At 36.1% G+C, this 23,235-nt stretch overlaps 1 protein-coding gene across 11 annotated transcripts in view; it reads left to right on the top strand.

Moving 5' to 3' along the window:
- The window catches only part of SNTG2 (syntrophin gamma 2), a 285,354-nt gene that overhangs the window by 212,088 nt on the left and 50,031 nt on the right, over positions 1–23,235 (top strand). For 9 of the 11 annotated variants that reach the window (XM_068937274.1, XM_068937273.1, XM_068937268.1 and 6 more), the window contains 2 exons: positions 3,853–3,982; positions 11,697–11,735. In XM_068937274.1, coding sequence (XP_068793375.1) covers positions 3,853–3,982; positions 11,697–11,735 — 169 coding nt within the window. The remainder of the gene's footprint in view (positions 1–3,852; positions 3,983–11,696; positions 11,736–23,235) is intronic. The other 2 variants (XM_068937267.1, XM_068937272.1) reach the window with 1 other exon arrangement.

Genomic DNA, 23,235 nt, shown 5'->3' with positions numbered 1-23,235 from the left:
TGGTGCCTCTTCTCCCTCCCTTCCCCCGTGCTTTAAAGAAATAGAGAAAGGCATGATCTTTAAGTCTCCAGGATTTATTTTCTCCAGAATTTCAATACTGTCTTTCTGCTTGCATTATTTATTGATTACTTCACATAAAAAGAAAAGAAAAAAAATCAACATTCAATAGTTTTCTATTTAGCTTTTATTTTTGGCTTGGATCTTTGTTTTTACTTTTTGCCTTATATATATTATACTTTTCAAACCACAGAGTAAAATAGAACAATACATTATGTGAAATAGAACAATACATTATGTGATTTGTGGAGGGAAACTACTGTAATTAAAGGCAAGCAATAATCACAATAAAGTGGCATATGTTGAGAACAAAATCACCGTATTACGAGGACAGACTTATTGGCTGGCACCTGTAAACTTTGCTTGTTCTTTTTCTATTTCATTTCAGTCACTTGCTTCAAAGGAGACCGCTTACTGGTAAAACCAGCTTTCTGGTTTTACATAGCAGTGTAACACAGCAGTGTCAACATAGCAGTGGTGGTGGTGCACCACAGGTCTTTGTTCCCTATACCAGGCAGTGTGACCACCTCTGGTACATCAGAGGCCTTGAACCAGAGAGAGCTCCTGAGGGAGGATGCAGCTATCCTGGTCACAGACATGCGGTCAGGAGAAGAGGTGGTTGAGCTATTAGTTGAAAGGAGATGAAGGAGATGAGCACCGACATAACATCTGTGCATAGCTACTATGCATAGTGGCATAGTTATTTACCTTTGACTTTTGTAAGACTTTCTGTACTCTCCCATAGCATCCTTGTAGCCAAACTGAGGAGAATAGACTAGATGGATGGACTAAAAGATAGATAGATGAAATTCTGGCTAGACTGTTGGGCTCAAGGGACAGTGGTTGATGGTTCAAAGTTTATCTGGTGGCTGTTTACAAGTATTATTCCTCAGGTGTCTGTAGTGGGGTCAGTAATTTTTAACATCTTCACTGGTAATCTGCTCAGCTGGACAGAGTGCATCCTCATCAAGTCCATGGATGGCATCAAACGGGGAGGAGCAGTAGTCATGCTTGAGGGTAAGACTGCCATCAAGAGGGACCTTAAAAAAGTGAAGAATGAGCCAACAGGAATCTCATGAAGTTCAGCAAAGACGAATGCAAAGTCCTACACGTAGGTCAGAGTAAGCCCATGCAACAATATTGGCTAGGTAACAGCTCTGCAGAAGGACTTGGGGATCCTAATGGACAGCACATTGAGCATGAGTCAGCTGTAAGCACTTTCAGTGATGAAGGCTAGCACAAATGGGGCTGCATTAGGAATAAAATGGTCTGCAGATCAGAGGAAGTGATTATTCCTTTCTGCTTTGCATTTGTAAAGCCACATCTCAAATACCTACATCTAGGATACTGGCTCAGTTTTGGTCCTCTCATGGAACAGAGATTTGTGATCTAAACCTATTAGCCAGGAGATTGGACTAGATGACCTTCAGGATCCCTCAAATCCTGTTCTTTGACTCTGTGTAAATATCCTGTGAGTGAAGCATTCAGAACTCTAGATAAATTTGTTTGAATCTATCAACAGGCTTTTATAACTAAGCACCATATTTTAGTAAGGAAAAGGATGTGACAACTGGAGTTGTAGAGTCATCTAAAGCATTACCAGCATCATGCTTTCAAACTATAGAAGATTAGTTCATTTTTATAATAAAATTCTTGGTTTTTTGTTTTGTTTTTATCTTGATTGCCTAGTGCATTGGTTGCTAGCCGAAGAGTTTACTTCTGTGATCTTTCATCAGCCGCTTGTATAACTTTGTGCTACTTGAATAGAGCATTCATATTGCATTCATTTATGTTCCTACTCTGCATGAGTTAGAAACCTAGGCGTTCTGTGGGTTCAGTGGAGAGTATTTACTATTTCCTGCTTCGGTTAAATGTATGTTAACTTTGATATTTAAATTTGATGTCTAAAGCAGGCATTGTGAATGGTGTAACCTCCTGGCAGCAGATTCAGCCTCTTTCCATGCTCCACTGTCTACAGTACATAGGCGATAACAGAACTTCCCTATCTCAAAGGGATGTGGAAGAGATCATTCCATTTAAGTTTATAAGTTATTCCATTTCAGCATTGTTGGGGGCTTTAGGTAAAAGGAACAGTATATGTGAGAGATTGTTATTTCACTCAGTTTTTCTGAAGATAATATAAGGATTTATTTTTTTATTTTATTTTTTATTTATTTTTTATTTATTTTATTTATTTTATTTATTATTTATTTATTTATTTTTCTTTCTGAAGAGGGGAGACAGGTCTTTTGCAATGAGTGTTACACAGCAGTGCACCATTGTCATTAGATTTTAGTAGTTACTGGGCTAATTCAATAGTGAAGGAAAAAAAGAAAACAAAGGAATCAACAGATGTATGTCTTCAGACAGAGAAAGTTGCTATCTTACATCTTCAGAGAGAGAATGTCATTTTTGCAAGAGGCAAGTATAATGCTTTACAACTTATGCTTTAACAGTAAAGCATATTAGCTAATATATACATTTCTATTGGGATACTCTCTTGTAAATGTTGTATTTAGTGGGAATTTTGTAAAACCATTTTTAGCAAGTATATATATTTGAGTCTTTGTGTTCACCATCAAACTCCCTATAAATGACAAATGTTAGGTTAATAATTTTTTTTAGTAAGGCGTGAATAAACATACCTTGTAACCTCCATGTGTCACTTTGAATGCTTATTTTGGCATATATTGTAACCTAAGCATTGCTGGACTTTGCCTTACCTCAGAGGATCCCAGGCAAACCCTGCAACTTCATAGAGCACTATCCTTGAGCCAATATCTTATTTTCTTCTAGGTTAGTCCTGAAAAGAAACCAATATACCATATAAGTATAAATATATCTGCTCCACAAATGTACCAGATAGCAGCAATATTTTCCAAATGACATATAAAAGAAACAAATACACAACTTTTCAACTATTTATAATGGTGTTTTATAGTAGTATGTGAGTAAAATCTAATTTTCATGACAGTCGTGGGCACTGATATTGTTTATGGCACTTTCTGAAGTTCTGTTGCTGAAAATATTGCATGTTACATGTTTTAAAGAAATCTAGACCAGTGCACTTCCGTGCCACTACTTAATTTTCTGTTGTTCCAACTGAAAAATGCAATAGTTAAAACTGAATTATGATATCCAGTTCCAACATCCAGATGTGTGGGATTTCAGATGTACATGGATGGTGCCTAACTTACTGAAAGTAGTAAAGAAAGCACTGACATTTTCAGAACAAAGTTGTACTATATATAAGATGCATAAAAAGTGAGTAACTGCAATTAGAAATTAGCATATGTAGATGCTATTATAAAAACGGCCTTACACTGAAAAATGTTTTAAAGAAAATTTTAAGTACATTTTTCAGATTTTCTGTGTCATAAAGGAGATTAAAGGAAGCATCGCTTAGAATTTTATATAGAAAATTACAGCAATATAATAAATTAAAACTAGGGAAGTCAACTCTTTGCAACTTATATATCCTTAGTGAGTGAAACCAAATGAAACCAGAAATGTAGGAAAAAAGTCATCTTGGTTTCAAGATTTTTTATAGTTGTTCAAAAAGTTCTAATGCATATGTCTTCAGTATGCCACATTAAGGTCAGTAATTATAAACATATATTTATACTCCAGCAAATAAATGACCAGGGCGTATAGATATCGGTACAGAGAAAGGACTTGTTGTATGTATTACTCCTGATACTGTCCGTTATTATGCTTCTTTCTGTTGCCTTTCCTTTGGGCAGTTTCAGAAAATTGACATATCTTCCCTTATGGATATGTTTCTTCTTACTGCAGATCTAATGCATTTGAAGTGCTGGCACTCGATGGAGTTAGTACTGGGATACTTCAGTTTTATACAGCCCAGGAGAGTGCTGACTGGCTGAGAGCAATATCAACTAACATCAGTGATTTGACACTTCAAAATGTATGTTACTTTCTGCATATTTTTTTGTGTATGCTGTCTTTAAATTATTTATAATTTTCCAAAGGCAGACAATAATTCACATTTAAGACACAAGATATACAACAAATACGTGTGTATTGGGACAAAAAGGAGAAAGGAAAGAGGAGAGGGCTTCTAGAAAATCAAAACCGTGCTGAAGTTCTCAAGACTTGCAGTGCTATTGTAAAACAGAGAGCAGTAGAAGTTCAGGTTGGTTTTATCACTTTAAAGATTTTGGTCAAGGCAAAATATAGACCCTTTCTGGTCATTTCACAGGGCTTTGGATAGGACCAATTATATCATTTTTGTATACTCAAAATTAATGTGCTTAAAACTTGGTTTCAGAAATTAGTATTTGTTGATTTTGAAGTAGGCATGTGGAAGTTTTGTAACTAGTTAAAAGTAACTTATAGGGGCTCATTGGGAAGTGGTATTTTTACCGCTCTAACTTTCCTAGGAATTGGTTTATTTAAAGTCATATATTCCCTCTTGCTGCCTCCAGGTATAAGGGTGCTTATGCCAGTGCAAATGACTCCAGTAAATTCAAAAGTAGCATTTATTATTGAAAACAGAGGTACTAAATAAACCGTGGAGAAACAGAAAATCATTATTTGGACAACAGGTTATTATTCCAAGAAAGAATAACTGGAAACTATTGAAGATTCTAGAATGAAACGTAAAGTCAAGTAGGCAACCTGATAATGTACACTCTTGAAAATATATACTAGTTTTTTTGTTTTTGTGGAAATCAATGATGAAAGAAATACAAGCACAGTTTGCCCTGAAAGAATTACCTTGGCGGATTTTAATCTTTTTCCTAAAGATTGTTAAGACTGAATTGTCTTTCATAAACCAGGATCTGGTAACATAAATTTCTTAAATTTGTACTCCAGGTTAAATGATGCTTAGTTATTCAGATTATATTGTGTAGAATTTGTATCAGGTTTAAATGTAAATCTTTGATCAAACTAGATAATAATTTGAATTTTTTTGTCTTCAAAAGTTACTTGGAATCATATATTTTGTCACATTAGTTCTTCTATTAAATTAATACTTTTTTAAAATTTGAAATCATTTAAGGAGGTATTTGACAAAATACATGTATTTGCCTATGATGTATCCTTTATAAATAATCCCTTCTAGGCACTCTTTAGTAGCTTACCTCATTTAGAGGTTATTGTTTCTGTTTGATAATTCTAGGAAATTGATATACATTATTCATGGTGTTCATAATTGCCTACTGTGTGAACAGTAGAAATAAGTTCACTGTAATATTTTTAGAGCAATTCCACTTCCTAGTACCTAATCCTAAAAAACTCCCATGCGTTAAAGCCACTCCAAGGATGTAGATGAATAAGACAATACAAAGTGACTATAAATACAAGCAGGGCATTTATTAAAATATTTTATTCCTGGTAGGGCTCTAATCTGCTTCTTTGGAACGCAGCATGTGTGGTAGCATGCGTCCTGAGACGGCATCCTCACTGTGTTCTGACTTGTCTGCAAGAATGTTTTGTTATCTACTGAGTACTTTTACTGATCTTCAGTTTTCAGTTATCTATCACAATATAGAGTTCTGCAATCAAAATACTGTGTCTTGGGTCTTCCTCTTTGGGAGGCATTTGATCAGGCTCTGTTAAGAGCAGCGATAAATTCACATGTTCTAGGTAAGACTGGTAGAGAGTAATCTCTATACAGATCATATTAAAAGTGAGTAAAATCTTTACTTGGATTTAGTGCTTAACAGGCTGTGACAGATGTGCAGCCTGTGGAATAACTGGACAGGTCTGGCCACAGTGCTATTTTAACTAATTACTAGTCATCAGAACAACAGATGTAAAAATTAATGAGAAACCATTTTCTTGCAAATCTTTTTTAAGACCAGGAATGTGAGGCTGGAATGCAATTTAAGTAAAAGTTTGCAGTAAAGGAAGGCTCCCTGGCTCTGGGAGAGCCAAGGGGCTGTTTCGTATCCACAGTGCCTAGGGCAAGGCCTTTATACTCGACTTCTTGAAAATCCATTCAGAATGCTTTTTATTACATTATTATTATCTCACAACTGGTCAGTATTTTTCTTTGATCATCTTATTGAAGTTGAAGTTAAGCTATGTATTTGTAATTCCTCAGAAGACCTTTTCCCTATGTTTGCCCTTCTTTAGTCCTATAAAGTCTCAACCATTCTCCAGGAGTCCCTGAAGAGAATCAGAATTCAGAGATTAGCGTTAGGGGTAGGGGTTAGGGTTCAGCTAATTTCCTAACTGCTCAAGGGTTAATGTCATGAGTTCCTACTGACAGTGAGTTTATTGGCTTCTCTAAATATTTAACCTATTCATTTTCTATTCTATCATATGCTGTCATCTCTATAGATAAATGAATTCTGTTAGATATGTGATCAAAATTGACCTTGTTGGCATCAAGAATTTCAGCCTTCTCACCTAAACACTATTAAGTACTTATGCCATACTTTCTATTGCTCACTTTTACTTCTATACAGTTTTAGATTTTCTATGTTTATGTTTATGTTTCTTGATTTTAGCAACTCTTCCTGCACCTTAGTCATTTTTATTTACCTCTGCCTGTCCGTGTCTCTGCTATGTACATCCTTTGTCATATATGTTTCGTACCATTTTGAATAATTTCTTTTTGATTTTTATTTATCTTAAAGAGCTCCTGATGGAGGTGAATTATTCTCTTACAATGCAGCCTATCTTTTCTGCATCATAATCCTTTGCCATTTTGCCCTTAATGTAGTCTCTTTCAGCAGTTGGCAGCTCTGCCAGATCCCCTGCTGATGCCAGAAGACAATCCTAATGTAGGCAATACGAAAATAACTCTGCCACATTCTGCTAATGTCAAACTGCTCTTTTGAAGTACTGAAACATCTAACTTTTATGCAAAGGCAAGCTCTCAGGGGATCAAGTGAAAGGGAGGAGTTGTCTTTTAATAATGAAGGTGTGAGGAGTTGTCACTGCCTAAGGATGCTACCACTGGATGTTAGCATAGCTAGAAAGTGTTACTCTGTAGATGAGAAATAATTTTTCTGGTATTAGCCTGGAGACAATTAGTTCTTATAAGACAGAGAAGCATGGGGAATGTGGCAGCATGGAGAAAGACATAAGGGTGTCTTTTTAGCCTGCCTTCCTGATATTTGCCTTGTATGCTGAGCTAGGAAAACCTCCCACTAACTGTCATCTTTACAAGCAATACAGATTTTTTCTAAAGATCTGTGCCCTGCATTAATCACCATTCTGTCCATACTCTTGTTTTTTGCATCCTTTTCCACGAGAGTGAAACTTCCCTATCCTCTTCCTTTATGATTCAATCCTCAGTCTCCTCAGTGTGCTGCAACATCTTCGCATTTGCCTTTGGAAGAAGAAGAAAACAGAGATGCATAAGCATCTCCCATCTATTTCTTCTTACATCCCTTTTCTCACAGAAGGAGGTACAGTTAAAGAAATTGAGGGAAGAGACGGAATAGAAACTGCAGTGGAGCTTCCGTAATGAATCAAAAAGCAGAGGAAGCAACTTGGTTTGCATGTGCTTCTCACTGCTACTGTTTGATTTGTTTAGTTAGAGGGTTCTTTGTAGGTGAAGTGACGGTGCTGTTCAGGAGAGGTTTTTGAGAGAGAGTTCTCTGGAATAATTTAGAATTGCCCGTCTATTGTGCACCATTCAGATGGCTATCTATTAAACATTTTTCATTTGTGTCTTGGGCTTTAATTAGTTTATTTCGCACATAATCCCAAACATGAATCTAGGCATGATAGGTAGAAACACCTAAGGTTAGTGTTGCCAGTTTATTTGCATCATAGAAACCTATTGCTTATATTTGTAGCTCTCTCAAGGTTTTCTCTTTTTTGAAGTACATTTGGAAGGTATTGTGTTTTTCAAAGTTAATAATAAATAAATGAGCAGTTTGTAAGCAGATAAAGGAATGAAAAGATGCAGTTGTTCCACTTTAACCATTTTTTATAATCTTTTTAAATCATTCCAGCAGCTTCATTGGAGAGTGGTAGAAACTTAAAATTTGGCTTCAAAATAGGGATATTAATCCTAAATCGTATGCTTTTGACGGCTGATTTAATTTCTATGCGTTGTAGGGCTTAAACAGTTTCTTTTATGCTTACATGTGCATGTATATTTAAAACAGTGGAGAGGAATTTCAGTTTGGGTAGAGAGAGTCTTATGAAATATGAACTTTGAACATTCATATAAAAAAAAGGAAAGAGGAGCAGGTCTTACTTTCTTTACATATCAGTACATGAGGTGCATGTAGATCGAAACAAAATCCATTGTGTGTCCATTACCTGTAGGAAGCTGCATACAAATTTTATTGCTTAATGATTATACAAACCATTCTATTTCTGTCTAGAGGGTAGTAACACAAGATAATAAGTTGTTTCTGCTACTTCTGTTTGTTTTTAAACTCAGGAATTCCCATTTGGAAGTACCTCAGATCAAACCACTGAGGTTGTAAAGGATAGTCAGTAAGGGTGGGAATCTTGTCACCTAAACTTAGCCAATCGAATAGGATCCTCTTAAAGTGAGAAAGAAAAATAGGCAGCTGTTGAGATTCTTATGTCTCTGCTGATTAAAAAGAGAATATTGATATATTGAATGTATAACTACTTTTTTTTTTTTTTTTTTTTTGGATTGCTAAAGTTAAGTGAGGTAAATCCCAGCCTGGGAGGTATTTAGGTTTAAATATATAGTTCTGAATCATGGCAGCCCCCTTTTTTTCCTGCACCCTACAGATACCTATGAATTCATTTAAAACACAATATAGTAATTATGGTTGTTTAACAGTTCTTGCTGTCTGACTCAGTCACAGCATTCTTTGCAGAGCCAGGTTTTTGATTTTAGCTCTCCCACTGTCCCAAATTCCCATTACTGTACTGCAATGCTGAAAACGCATGCATTCCCAACGAGGTGTAGCATATTCCATTTGCATTCCTGACACAATGGACCAGCTGTGGAAGCATGTAGGGAACATATGAGGCTGTACAGTTTGGAGAGTGCATACTTCCCTCTCCTTAGTCCAGTGACGTAGGGGCGTAATGTGATGCAGAAGGAGATCTTTCCTCTTCCTCTGCTTGTATCAGGGCTGCAACCAGCCTTGCTTTGAGTAGAGAATGACTTAAGGTTATGCAGTGAACAATTGTGGAATCCAAAGCATTCTTCCATATTGTCCATACCAACTGGAAGCTATATTGTTCATGAGGATGCTCTTCACATTACTCTTCTCTCATTCTTCAGAGAATCTACGTGGTCAGTCTCATGCACACTTTGCCAGGCACATCTGAGCACAGTAAGGTAAAAAGATGGATAAGAAAATTTCTTCCTTTTATAAAGAGAGCTTAAAGTAGTTTGATTTAACTGGAAAGCAGTGTGAAAAGAGACAGGATCACTGCTTGTCCTGTTCTGCACTGCGTTACATTATAGTGATCTTATAATTTAATGTGTTTGTGGTCCCCTGCAAGGAAATAATATTTTCTGTGTGCATGACTTGGTTTCTGAGTAGTTACTTCTTGCATATATTTTTCTCTGAAGCATTGGAGAATGGCTGCAGCTGAAGATAGGCAGGGTGTGATAGTATTCCTAGTGATGTTAAAGTATTTCAGATGCCTTTTAGTTATGTTTTCTCAAATGCACAAGATTAAGCTAACTACGAATCCCTCAAATGAGACTGGTGAGGACTGCTTCCTTCTGTAACACTGGGCTTGTCACCAATGTGTTGCTTTCGAGTTACAGACAGGGTTTCTTGGGTTATCACTGGTGTGTTACTGTAAAGGCCGAGAGTGCTAACAATCTCTGCCACCTCCCACCCCCGCCCAGGGATGTGGCTGCATGTGCTCAAGGCCAGTGCTGACATTGGCGTGTCATGTAGCCGGGGACGAGGCTGCTGTGAGAAGAGCAGTGGGAGAGAGCTGAGAGAAGCCTTGCTAGGCGCTCCCCCTTTGCTTGGAAGCTGCATATTGGGAACACTTATCCTAGGTCCTTGCCTGAGCTACAGTGCAGTTGTCTGTGGTTGCAGAGCTCCAACCTGTCACTATTGTGGTGGCCCCTGCTCCTCCTCTAGGGTGGCAGGGCAGTGGTGCAGATCATGACAGGGCACCCCCAAAGGGCTGGCAAACCCTCCCTGTGCACCATTAGGTGCCTCACCAGGGCAATAGCCAGGCCTGGCAGCTGCCCCAGGCTCCCGGCAGGTCAGCTTTGGCCACCTCATCACCCAGTGCCTCAGTCAGCCCTAATCTGTAGAGGCTGGCAGCCTGGCCTCTGCTGGCACACCTGCACCATTCAAATACACAATTCAGTTAAACAGAGCTGCAAAACAGGGTGAGGAGAACGAGCCCTTAGGGTCCACAATGGGTTAGGGATGACTGAGGAGTTCTTATAGCCCTGGGAGCTTTGTATCAACCTCTGTGTGTACATTCAAGGCCCTAGTTCTCTTTCTTTGTTCCTCTATGTTGCATTTTATTCTAGTCATTTTGTTTAGGATGGTTCTATACAGAATAAGTACTTGTTATTGCTATATATTAGTTACAAATATATACATATGTGTTTGTATATATGTGTGTGTGTAAATATATATGTGTATGTGTATGTGTACATATATATATATATATATATATGTACATGTATATATATATATATATATAAAACATTACACCCCACAACTGCACGCTGTAACACAGCTCCATATATCCCAAGACAGACCCAGACAAAGCCCAACAAGACCTGAGGCCAGTGTTGTTAGCGTATTGCAAGGCCTGTTGGCCTCTTGCAGGCATGCTCTGGTTCCGAGATTCCCAGAACAGATTTCGTCTCGCAAATTTCCTGCTATTGCCAGGATGTTGGTGATAGCCTTGGATTTTTTCTGCTCTTTTTCACTGGCAACGGTAACTTTTTCTGAGTGTAATTGTAGCTTTTGATCATTACCACAGGCTTTTCTTTTTTTTAATAAAATGAGGGGAAATGCTTTGTGATGACAAGATTGTTTGGAAGTACTCATCAGCTGTGTGAATATTTGCAGGTTCTATACCTTCATATAGGAGAGACTTTCCTTGTAGTCATACAAACTTTTTGTGTCTAAATCCCATAGCTTTAGTTCACTGTTACTAATATTTCACTTTAAGAAGTATTTCACTTTAAAGAAGGATTTGTCAGGGTCTGTTCAGCAGTCATCTGTGCCAGTTATGACCACCAAGAAAAGCCAAAATCAGCACACCTCTTCGTTGCCTAAACAGCGAGGAAAAAAGAAAGATATGTAACTTTATACTGAGTGAAAGGAAATCCTTAACAAAATTCCGTTCGTCTCTGGAACACGCTACGACCTCAGTTTCACGAAGTATTTGAGTACGTGTCTAATTTACAGATCTGCCTAAACAATTGTTTAACTAAGATCTAAGTGAGATATCTATAGTACAGTAGTAGCAAAGTAAAATTCATAAAGTCAATTCTTTATGAAGGATTTCTTGAAAACTCTGATGAAAAGTTTCCTGTCTTTTGAGTCCTTTATTTTCTAGGCTTTGTATAATTATGATCTAGTATTTCTGAACTGAAAATATTTAATTTCTTATAATTCTGAAGCACTAATACAAGTGTACATGCACTATGTCAGTGCTAATTGCCTCATGATAGCTCTTAGCATCAGAATATTAATAATTCTGAGTATTCTTCCATTTCTGTCCTATAGATGAAAATGGCAAATAAATGCTGTTCTGCCTCAGACCAGGTAAGACTTAAATTGTATTATCCAGATATATTCATCATTCCTAAAGCAAAAGTTATTAATTTTTCTAATTCTAGTCATTATTTTAAGTTGCAAAATTTGTAGAGCTAACATACAGACATTTAGCCGGTTTGCAAATTCTAAAAATACATTTGGAAAATCTGTTTTAAATTCTGAAATGTCATAGTTAACACAGCAGATTCTCACTAATCAACAGGAATGAGCAGAAACCCTAACTGTAGATTTAAAAAATAGAAATAAAGGAAAATTAAAAAAGAAGGCTCTATCACTGGATTAGGTGGAACCATGATCTAAATGAAAGAAGGAGACATTGTAACTTACAAATATGTCTTGGAAAACATACTATGTGCTTTCATTCCTATAGCTGCAGTGAGTCTGACAAATTATGTAACCTTGTATCTACATCACATTTTTATGCACAGATAACCCAGGAAAGTATTGCAAATACAATCTCCTTTGGATGTGTCGTGCTGTACAGACTACACGTTTGCAGTAACCATTTGTCTAGGGCTTTTGGAGCTTGGGGAGCCTGATGCAATATTGCTGCACCTCTATCTAGGCAAATATCCTGAAGATCCAGGCAAATTTAGTGCACTGGGAAGTCTTCTTACTGTGGCAATGCAAAGGTTTTTTTCTTTTTTTCATTTATTTGGAAAATATAATTTTATCTTTTTTCCAGGCTAATTTTATAATTCTGGAAAATAAATTGAAATTTATGTCATAAAACTAATGAACTTCACATTTTTTTGGTATCATTGCCTCAATGTGGTGTTCAACCATTACTCAGGAAAAAAGAGCCCATTCTTCTTCTCATTATTAATCAAACTGATACAAAAAAAGGGGGGGTTATGAGTGCTAGGGGAAAGGTATTGAATTTGGATATATGTTGTTGGATGAACTCCCTACTACTTTAGTAACTGTTTACATGAAAAAGTAGATACCTGAATAACATTTTAATATGTAATGATATATTTAATCATCTACAAGTTAAAGAAATGAAGAATACTGATAAATGATAATTACTCCCTGTAATTGCTTACCTACCTGTAGTATGGTATAACTGCTAGTGTATAATTACTAATGATTAATAATGATATATGTTCCAAAATCTGTTTTATGTAGCTGAATCGATAACTTTTTTGGAGCTGCAGTAGTACTGAAGTCAAAGAAATGCCATATTTGCTATACTGTAGTATTCACATGAAAAGCTGAAAATGGAATTCCAACTTATATTTTATTAAAGATAGAAGTACTAATCGACATAAAAACGTCTGCTGTTAGGAAGCTCTTTCTTAAATTAAGCACAGGAGCACTGGAAGGATCCTTTGTTGATGCAGACAGCTTGAAGGGTTGGATTTAAAAGCTTTGGTTCGAGACGTTAAGAGCTATAAGGTAAATGAAGATGATATAAGAATAAGCCTTTTTGCATTAATGGATGACGTCAAATGGTTGATTCTATTCTTTTAAAGTCTATTCATCTCAATTTTTGTACACGAAATGTGATACTTTATGAAAGGGAAGAAATATTCTTCCTCAATTTGTAAAAAAATATTGAGGACAGTCATGCAACCCAAGATTAGATGCCTAATTTGATTTCTCAAATTGATAAGGTAGTCTCTATAAGCTACCTATAGAGTTAGCACAGAAAAATATTCTTTTCTAGAGTGTTATTCAAGTGTGGAATATATAAGTGTTTTAAATGATTCTTTATAGGAGCCTCTCCTTCTGCTTTGACTATACTGGGGTCCTAAGAAGAGTAGTCTCTTAACTTATCATCTAAGGTAGATGTTTAAAGTTAAGCAGTACAAATCCATCACCCTTTTTACATTCAGAATGTGAAAGAAAGAAAAGATGCAATTAGAACATTAATTTCTGGAATGGCAAAATTAAGGCAGGACTGACAGCGACAAAAACAGGAGTATTCTCTGCCAAAAGATGGAAGAAAATAAAGTTTAAATAGAATTTGGGTAGATCTAGTAAATAAAAGAAGCAAATATTAAAATAGGAAAGGAGCAAACATTAAAAACACAGACTTAAAAATTTCCTGTGAAAATTTGCCTTAAAAGTTGTTCACGTAAAAAGTAAATCTCTCTCTCTCTCTCTCTCACACACACACACTCACACACATATATCTATACAAAACACAAAGTAGTGAAGTCTTTAAACTCATGAAAGAAAGCTTTACAGTAATAACTGAAAACAGAAGATTTGATCTGCCCCAGATTAAAGGAGCCTAATCTTGTGGCTGACATAATGTGCATGCAAACTTGTCTTACTCTTGTTAATGCAATTGATTTAAAAGATAGAGAAGTAATAAGCTTGAGAGACTGGAGGTAATTTGAAGAGCTACCTTAAGTAAATTCTGTGGAAGTTGCAGATTTATCCTTCCTTTTGAGTATGGACATTCCTGAAGAATTAAATAGAGTCTTTCAGTTTCATTATTGTGTCAGTTGCCACGAGTTTTCTTCATTGCATTTAGAATCCAAACTAAGCTTTCAAAAAGGATGAGATCAGATCAGGCGAGGTTCCATTCAGATTCTCTTTTTCATAGGTGTGTAATATACTAGGATTTGGAGTCAACACATACAAAACTAGTTTGCTAAACCTAGGTTTCTTGCTTTCTTTTCATATTATCCCTAACTTATTTAACTGGAAATATTACTCTGGGAGTCCAGAACAAGATGAATTCCATGGGCATGTAGCTAAGCAAATTGTAGGGTGAAGGGATGGAACTAATGGTTCCCAGATCTAAAACAGCTCTATTTCTGAGTCTCATTGCTCAAAGAAGACATTAAACAAAAAGTTTGCACTTGGCCCTGCGTATAAGGTCCAAAGTTAGGAAGAGGTAGTAGCAAAGGTAGTGGTAGCAACGGTTGGAATTATTATAGCTATATTTATAATGTTAAATTAAACGGTACCGGGTCGTCAAGCTAATTGGCATGGTCTGGCTACATTCATGCTATTAACGTCTCTTCTCCCTCCAAAGCAGGCATTTAAACAGGGAAGGAATTTAAACTGTTGGAAATTCATTTTTGCCAGTGCTTAAATCCCAAACTGTTCTTGGAAATTTTTGGGAGAGTGCTAGTTATCCCAGACCATGGCATGCTAGTTAGTCTCTGTCAAGGATGAATTGTAAAAATTTGACAGGTATACAAATAACTACCACTGCCGTAGCCCTAACACTGTATATAACCTGTGTAGACCTCAGGTGATTAGAAGCATGAGACATCTGCGCACTGGGTACTTTTAGAGCAGATGATTGTTGTTCTGGAAGGAGATAGGGAGATTGAACCAGGTTGTACGTTATTTTATTGAGTGTGGAGGATGTTTACAGCTACCATTGTCCAAACATTGTAACTTTTGATTCTGCTTAATATAAATTGTTACAGCGCTCTAGAGACTTGAAAGCACTTAATTCTGTTATCAATAAGTAGTTAGATTTGTGACTCAATTTTCAAAAAGATACGAACCACTGGATTGCTGCATATTTTTTATGAAACAGTAAATTAACTGATTCTCTCTGTACAGAAAAAATACTTGCAAGGTTGCTGTTTTTTTAAGACTAATATGAGCATTTCCCATCCACCACTAAAGCAATACCTTTTCTTCTCAATATAAATAAGAAAATATTGGTTAGATATTAATCAAAACTATGTATAATTTATTTGATATGCTATAAAACAGATTTTCAGAGTTTCCTACATCTCTTTTCTTGTTTGTTTTGGTTTTTTGCAGTTGGAGGAAAAGGTGAACTCTCTCCCTGCCATTGCATGCATATGTATATTGCATTTACTCTTTTGTAGTGATTGCATGAGTTTCAATATTTATAACAGTCGGTGATTTAGAGCATGAAGGAAATTTCATGAAGTTGGAGCCTTGCTTAAATTGTGTCTTTTACCTGGCTTGTGCATGGTGATCTCTCAAATATTCTCATCTGCAGCCCTGCACTTGTGAAACCTCCACTATATTACACAAAACCTGTGTTTCTGCTACAGTATCACCAATCCATAACATGCGTTTGAATCCTCTGACAATATTCTTCCAGAGCTGTTCACTGGCCTTTGCAACCTGAGTCAAGGCCTACAAAGGGCACACTAACATGCTAATTGAATTAACTGGGATTGGAATCATTCTTTTGTTTTGTTTCTGACATATATCTTCAGTGAAGAAACAGAGTTACTTGCCTGCCTAAGTCACGAGCTCTTCATTGACCTCTGGAATACAATAATTATAAAAGAATAGCATGTACCCAAAAGGCCAGGACACAGATTAAGATGTAACCAGCAAGAGATGTATAGGTAACAAAAAATTACCCTGTAAGTTCATTAATAGCAAGAAGATGACCAAGGATGTTTACTTGTACTCGGTTTATCAGAGATCAGCCTTCACTAAAAGGTCAGCTGCAACAAATGGTTATTGCAAGTAATGCTAGCAAAATATGGCAAGATCGCAGGTTACAAAATGAAGGAAAATGTTGGTGGTACTTATGCTTTCAATGCCTGGTGATTTGTGAAAAAATGGTCAAAGTAGTCTCAGAGCTATTATCAGGATATCTCAGGGGATTTATGACTGCCAGCTGACAGATAAAAGACTGGGAAAGGGCAAACACAGTGACTGTTATTGAAAAGAAAGAGAAGTTGGAGAATTAGAGACTGGTCAACTTAACTTCAAATCCTAAAAAAAAATCTGAAATAAATAAGCTGAACATTTGTATACAGCTGAAGGATAACAAGCAGATGAATGGTAGTCATGAAGGATTTGTCAAGAATAAGTAGTGAATAGCTAATCTAATTTCCTTCTGTGGTAGGATAACCCATCTTGTGAATGAGTGAGAAGCAGTTGCTGACATATCTTGACTTCAGTAAAGCTTCTGACACTTCTTGACAGGAGAGTATTGTAAACAAGTTTTATCCAGGTTTTCTGGCACAAACTTTGTGGGATAATCCAAGAATAGATGTAAGTGGTTCACTTTTAAAACTAAATCACATATTGATGGAGTCCTGAACAGGTCCCTCCTGGATCCAATTCACTTGAATATTTTTGTTATAATGTATCAGCAAAAGTGTATCTACTGGTTTTGTAGACGTGAAGCTGTAAAAGACAGCATTAAACGTAAGGATGATCTTGGCATATTGACGAATGAGTCCGAGAAAAAGGATGAAAGCCAGTTATGGTACGGCACATAAGCAAGAATAATCAACAAATACTTATGAGAGACTGTGGGAACAACTCATGCTTCCAAAGAGTGTTTGAGGACATAAACTCTGTTGGGCAGGTTCGGTCCATCCTCTGTCGCCTTGCTAGCATTAGGGAGGGCATTCCACGTGCTTCTGACTGCAGAAGATAGTCAGACACACATGATGTTGTCAGAAAAACAACAGGTTTATTATTATACAAGGCTGTGGTAGTCAGGCACAGAGCTGTTTAGCAGGAACCCCTCAAAAGTCCCAGTCACATGATTTACCTTATATTCTCTTTTTCTCCCTTCCAAATAAGCAACCCACACGCTTTTTACTCTTTCCTCATAAGTCCCTATTTTTCGCATTTTTACATTCTTATTTGGTTATTTCAGCCTTAGTCACTGATCCTCCACACCCTCAGTAAGCCAGCACCTCTCTTTCTTCTGATATTCTTTACCCAAGGGGAGTTCCCGATGCTTCCCTGTCACCTACTTTGCCTGCCAGTTTATCCCATTATTGTGTTATTAGTTTAGTAGTGCAAGCCTGAAGTTGGCCGACCACTTTTGCCTGTACATTGTGTGCAATGTCCAGCAGTTTCTCGTATTGTTACCTTGTCAGTTTAACCTCAGGCCAGAGCTGCGTACCATAGCTACAATGACTCCTTTGTGACTTTTGATTAAGAGGCAAGCATTCTGGGCTATATGTTATATATAGGTGAGTATACCCTGCAAAACATGCAAAGGGCAAAGTGTTCCATCTAATTTTGTGCACCATACAACAAAAAAGATGTTACCCAGAGACTTTCCTTGGCCTCTGTGGAAAGGTAGCTTAATGAAGAGAAGACAGAGAGGGAGGTATGAAAGAACTTGATATTGCAGAGTGGAAGAAAATAAATATCCTTATATGGTTGGTCAGAGAATGACATGTGGAAAGAAGCAAGGAATGATGTTACACAAGTTACTTATTATGATTCATGGAATTTTTGCTCCAGTTATGAGCTGAAGGAGTTTCTATTTCCTCTCCTCTAAGAATGAAGCAATTTGAGTCTTTAATGGAGAGGGCAAAAAAAAAAAAAATTCTTAAATTGTAGTTACAGCACAGATGATTCATGTTAGACATGAGGAATAAACTTCATCTCTAGTAAAGGTGATAAAGTTCTGGAATAGATTATTGGGATAAATTGTGGAGTCTCCATTACTGGAGGTCCTTAAGAGGTTAAGAAGACTTCTTTTAGAAGTAAAATAGGCGTAATGGGTCCTGCATTTCAGAGAGAGTTTTAAACAATTTCTCAGAAGCCTCTTTCCCTCTGTGTTTGATGATTATATGAACATAATTCTGAATAAGGAACTTTACAAGTATGAAGGAGTTTCCCACTGTTCCTCATAGCAGAACTGCTGCCTTAGGCATGCCATGTACTCTTGGCTTCATGCTGCAGATTCAAAAAAACACTGCACAGACTCTTATACGATCAATTTCTCTTCTTCATTTTCTTAAATTAGAGAAAAATGTTTTATAAGTATATCATATACTGATAAATTTAGTTTCTCCAAACTGTTAGTCTCCAAAAGTTAGATTCTTGCAAGCTACAATGTTAGGGCTTAAATATCTAGAAACAGAGCATGACTAAACTCCTTTGAACATAGTGCAACCACTAAAAGACAGAATTGAAACCTTCCTTTGTGATTATTCTTACTTTATTTATTCGGGAGGTTAGTTATGCAATTCTTAATGAAATTCCCTTGATCTATTTCAGAGATTTTTCTGGGACCTCAAGGCTTTCACTGAAAATAAAAGTTACTATAACAAATAAGCACCACTTTAAAGCACTTAAACAGTTGAACCTCTAGTTAGATCGTTACTATGTAATTCCTCTGTGAAGTAAATAATTATTACTATTATACTGATTTTGGAGATCAAGAAACTGTAGATAATAAGGTTAAGAAATTTGCCAAACTTAATGGAATCATATCAATGCATAATATAATTCTGATTATTCTTGCTGCATTTCTGAACATATTTCAAAAATCTCACTGTGCCCCCTAAAACAAACACATTTCACAGTGTGTCTTGATGTTTATATGTTCCATTTTTCTCTCTTTAGAGTGGAAAATGTTTGTGTTAATGAAATAGTTTGTATTAGTTTACTCTTTTGAAGTTGGAAGACTTCCAGACATTTGTTTCTAGAAATTCTAAAATGATTCAGATTAAGGAATCCTATCTGAAAGACTGACTAGTAGTTTCTACTGAAGAACTAAGCATGTGAAATACGATATTTAAACAGCATTTCTTACCCTAATATGTTGAGCACAACTGCTAGTTGTCGTCTGGTCTATGGTTTCTCTGTCAGTGAATGGATCAGTGTAATTCTGTTTTTGGTGAAAAATCATGTTCTACGGTTAAGCTACCTTTTTGATAGTTTCACTGAGCTTCCATAAACTCTTAGATTATGAAAAAATTATTAACAATTGTTCTTTATTCTCTCTTTCTATACCATTCAGACCTCTCCCTACTCTCTTTTCAATTTCTGCTCTCCAGGCTGACCTACCATAAATTTATTGTCTTTATTTCTGGACATCCATATTGTGATTTTCTGTAGTTTTTCTAGTTCTATATTATCTCTCAATTTTCTTTGTTTATACCTGCCTTATGACTGTGGGAAAGAATCTAGAGGATCTGCACAGGGAGCTCCTCTTCATAGCTTTTAGAACTCGTTGCTTTTCCACTCAGTTTTACAGAACTGTGATTTCACTGAATTCACACTATGAGATCAATCCGCCTCCTTCAGGATTATTCTCCAATTAAAATTATGTTAACATACTTTTAAGTAGAATTATCATGTGATTGATTAGAGGATAACATGCAGAAGTAAGCTGGGAGTAAATTTTCAGACTGAATTTTATTTTTGAGGACCTTTTTGCAACAGCTATAGATTGAAATATATATTTTTTTTATTTTCCAGAACAGCAGAAGAAGAAATTTAAGTCTTTATTTGGTGAGGAGGAATTTTTTAAGCTCATTTTATGGGGGTTATAATTTTGATCAAAAAAAAAAAAAAAACCCAGAAATTTAAGAAAACAGTGACTTAGGACCTGAGTTTTCCACTGTTATTTAGTTTAGGTTCCTGCTGCACAAGTAGTCCCACTGATTTAAAAAAAAAATACAGGCGTATGTAAAAGAATATGGCATCTGCTAATGTGGAAGAACGAGAATCACATTAATTAAATAAGGTTTGACCATGAACTATTGAGATATGAATGTTACTTTATGAGAGAGAAGAGGAACGACTGTACAGCATGAATAAAGAAGTACATCTGATTAGGTAAAAATAACGACAAGATTCAGATTCAGGCTGCAATTAATTCTAAATTAATTCTAAGTTCTTGCAGGACATACGCTGTGGAGAAACAGAAGCATAGTGACTAGGAGAACTAGCAAGAGGAACTGTGAGGAAAAATATAAATAAAAAAGTTAAGAGGTCAAGACGAAACAATTTAGGTTTGATTTCAAAAACATTTTCTATAGATTGAACTGAAAGGAAAAGTATCCTTAAGATTTAAAGCATTTAAAGAACCTGAGTCTTATTTTGCTGATAGCTGGTTGTCATGATCTCCAGATTTGACGAAGCAACTCAGAACTCTTCCTGCCCAGCTCACTAACCGTTACACCAGATATGGTCTCCCAAAAGAAGAACATCTGAATAAGTGCAAATATTGAAACTTTTGGCAATTTGGTCAAACACCGGAGCAGATTGCCCAGACAGGTTGTGGAATCGTCATCTTTGATGGATATTCAAAAAAAAAAAAAGATATTATATTAATTGTGTTACGTTATGTTATGTTGTTCATGTTGATACTAAAAACTCATTTGGATAAGTCCATGAGTAGCCTAATCTACGCTGGTACTGCTTCAAGCAGGAGGTTGGACTAGATGAGCTCCAGAGGTCCCTGTCAGGCTAAATTATTCTATGATTCTGTTTGGATCTTCTTTCCCGAAAGGCTCTCAGATGTCATCAAAGAGAGCAACATGGGCTGTAATAACTGTTTTGACATACCATTTCTGGACAAGAAGCTGAGAGTTGAATAGTCCAGACTTAGTACAGCTGTGCATCCTTTGTTAATTTTGGTTGCACCTGCCCCAGGGAACCATATCTGACATTTAGCCACGGACACTGATCTATATGTATACTACTCACTAGGCATTTATATCACGTGGTGGGCAACCGTGCTAGTGGGAAGGGCCACAGAATTCAAACTTTGACCAACAGGTTGGGCATTACACTGAGCTACTGTATAAAAGGCAGACATAGGTGTATCACTTCGTGCTGCATTCAAAAAAGGATTGTTTTCAAAGGTATCTTATTGATAACTGTTCTCAAGAGAAAATTTTATGTTTTAGATCCTAACATGAAAATGAAGGCTATTGCTATTATGAAATTACCAACAGGCCCTTATGAAAAAATTGGCTGGCATCAGCCCCAGTTTTACCAGCAATCTTGTGTTTGAAACAATTGTTACCACCCAAAGGACTCTAAATCCAAATTTGACACAGACAGCCAGCCCCCGGGAAGATAAATGAATTCAGACACCTACCCATCTTCATGGTTTTCTATGGGTTAATGTGGACATGTTGATATTTGTGGTGTTCTAGTTGTGCCTAGCTTGGACTTATAAAATCCCCTCTGAGACTGAAGCATGTGAAAAATACTGAGAGTCATCATTTCTAAATTCTTCTGTAGTTTCATCCCTAGAGCATGTTATTTTAAATAAATTTTAAATATGTCATTCTGATAGAAATGAATTCAATTAAATACACTGGAAGCCATTAATGTAATGCATTGAATCTTCTAGCATTTCCAATTTTTTTGAAAAGTTATTATTTTCATAATCATTATGTACATGAGAGGCCTGCAAGTCACAAAGGTATAGAAAAATCCATTCATCCTCCCTACCCACCGAAAACGAGTTAGAATATACAGTCTACCTCTTGCTTTGGAAAAGACCAAAAAAAAGGACTAAAGCTAAACCTAGAGCAATATATATAACTTCTCTTTGCTTTTTTGTTTTTGCATTGTTCCATGATGGTTTATGATACGTTAGTTTTTGACTTGCAGTCAAGGCTGGCTTCTATTGTACGTTCTTCTCCCTCTTTAACTAAATGAGCATTCAATCCCATCTGTTTTGACCTTTCATGCATCAGATATCTACTTGATTTTCTTTAACTGTTTTCCCCTTGAGTGTTTTGCTTCATTTACTTTTCATAGCTATTTAGCTAACAGTACTACATAAAAAATGTACTGATGACTTTATTAAATGTAACATATGTTAAGTTTCCAGTCATCTAGATGCTCTAGTGCTGTAGGAAAACAGTAAGCGCAAATAAGAACGTTCATCCATCTGCTATCATTGGATTACATTTTGTTAGTGACTTATATTATTTCTTCATAATGAATGCTATTGCGCATTTTGTTCCTACAGGAATTTTTGTAAAGTATATTGGAACATTTTAGAAAATTAATAACACAACAATGATGAATGGATGATTTTCCATGCGGTTTGAAATAGCAGTCTCAGATTGATTAGGCAGTATAGGAAAGGAGTGGTAAAAGTATTGCTGAAAAGGGGTAGTTTGTAGTGTAATGCCAAATCAGCGCTCTTTAAAATTTCAAATGGGAAGTTATGGTCTAATCAAAATCTTCCTAGCTTACTTATCAACCACAAGCAGCTTATTATTGAGTGCCAATATTTGGTTGTTTTTTCCATACAGATTTCTGTTGAACTGCATACTTATTCTTTTACCCATTCACATGGTCAATAAGAAGGAGAGGTGGAGAGAAAGTAAAAAAAAAGTTAGATCTTTTTCTCTTATTTGTTATAAAGATGCATAATTGTATTTGCATATGGTAGTTAAGCACCAATTCTAATAAAGAAAATTCTTCTATTTTCCTTTAATTTTTAAGCACTTTGTCTCTTTATAGCTGATTATAAATTTGGTATATTATCTTCTTTATTTTTTTTCTCTTAGATTTATTTTTCTCCTTGATTTTTCCTTCTCTGCGCACCTATATAATGTCCTTTCTTTAGTTCTTTTCATTTTAATTTCAAATTTATTTTGTTTCATTATTTTCTGTCTTATTCTATTTGTGTCTTTCTCCTCTTGAACGTCCTTTCCTTTGTCTCTTTGGTTTGCATTGGCCTTTCTGTTTTCTCTTTCATACTCATTAACACTTACTTTCTTGTTTCCCCTTTTATTATCCCCGATTAATTGAAATAACAGTAATGCAGCTCTAAACACGTTGAGGTCAC

The sequence above is a fragment of the Struthio camelus genome, chromosome 3 (genome assembly GCF_040807025.1).
Source record: "Struthio camelus isolate bStrCam1 chromosome 3, bStrCam1.hap1, whole genome shotgun sequence".
In the NCBI taxonomy this organism is placed as follows: domain Eukaryota; kingdom Metazoa; phylum Chordata; class Aves; order Struthioniformes; family Struthionidae; genus Struthio; species Struthio camelus.
The sequence above is the reverse complement of the archived record's forward strand: the minus strand, read 5'-3'. Positions and strand labels throughout refer to the sequence as shown.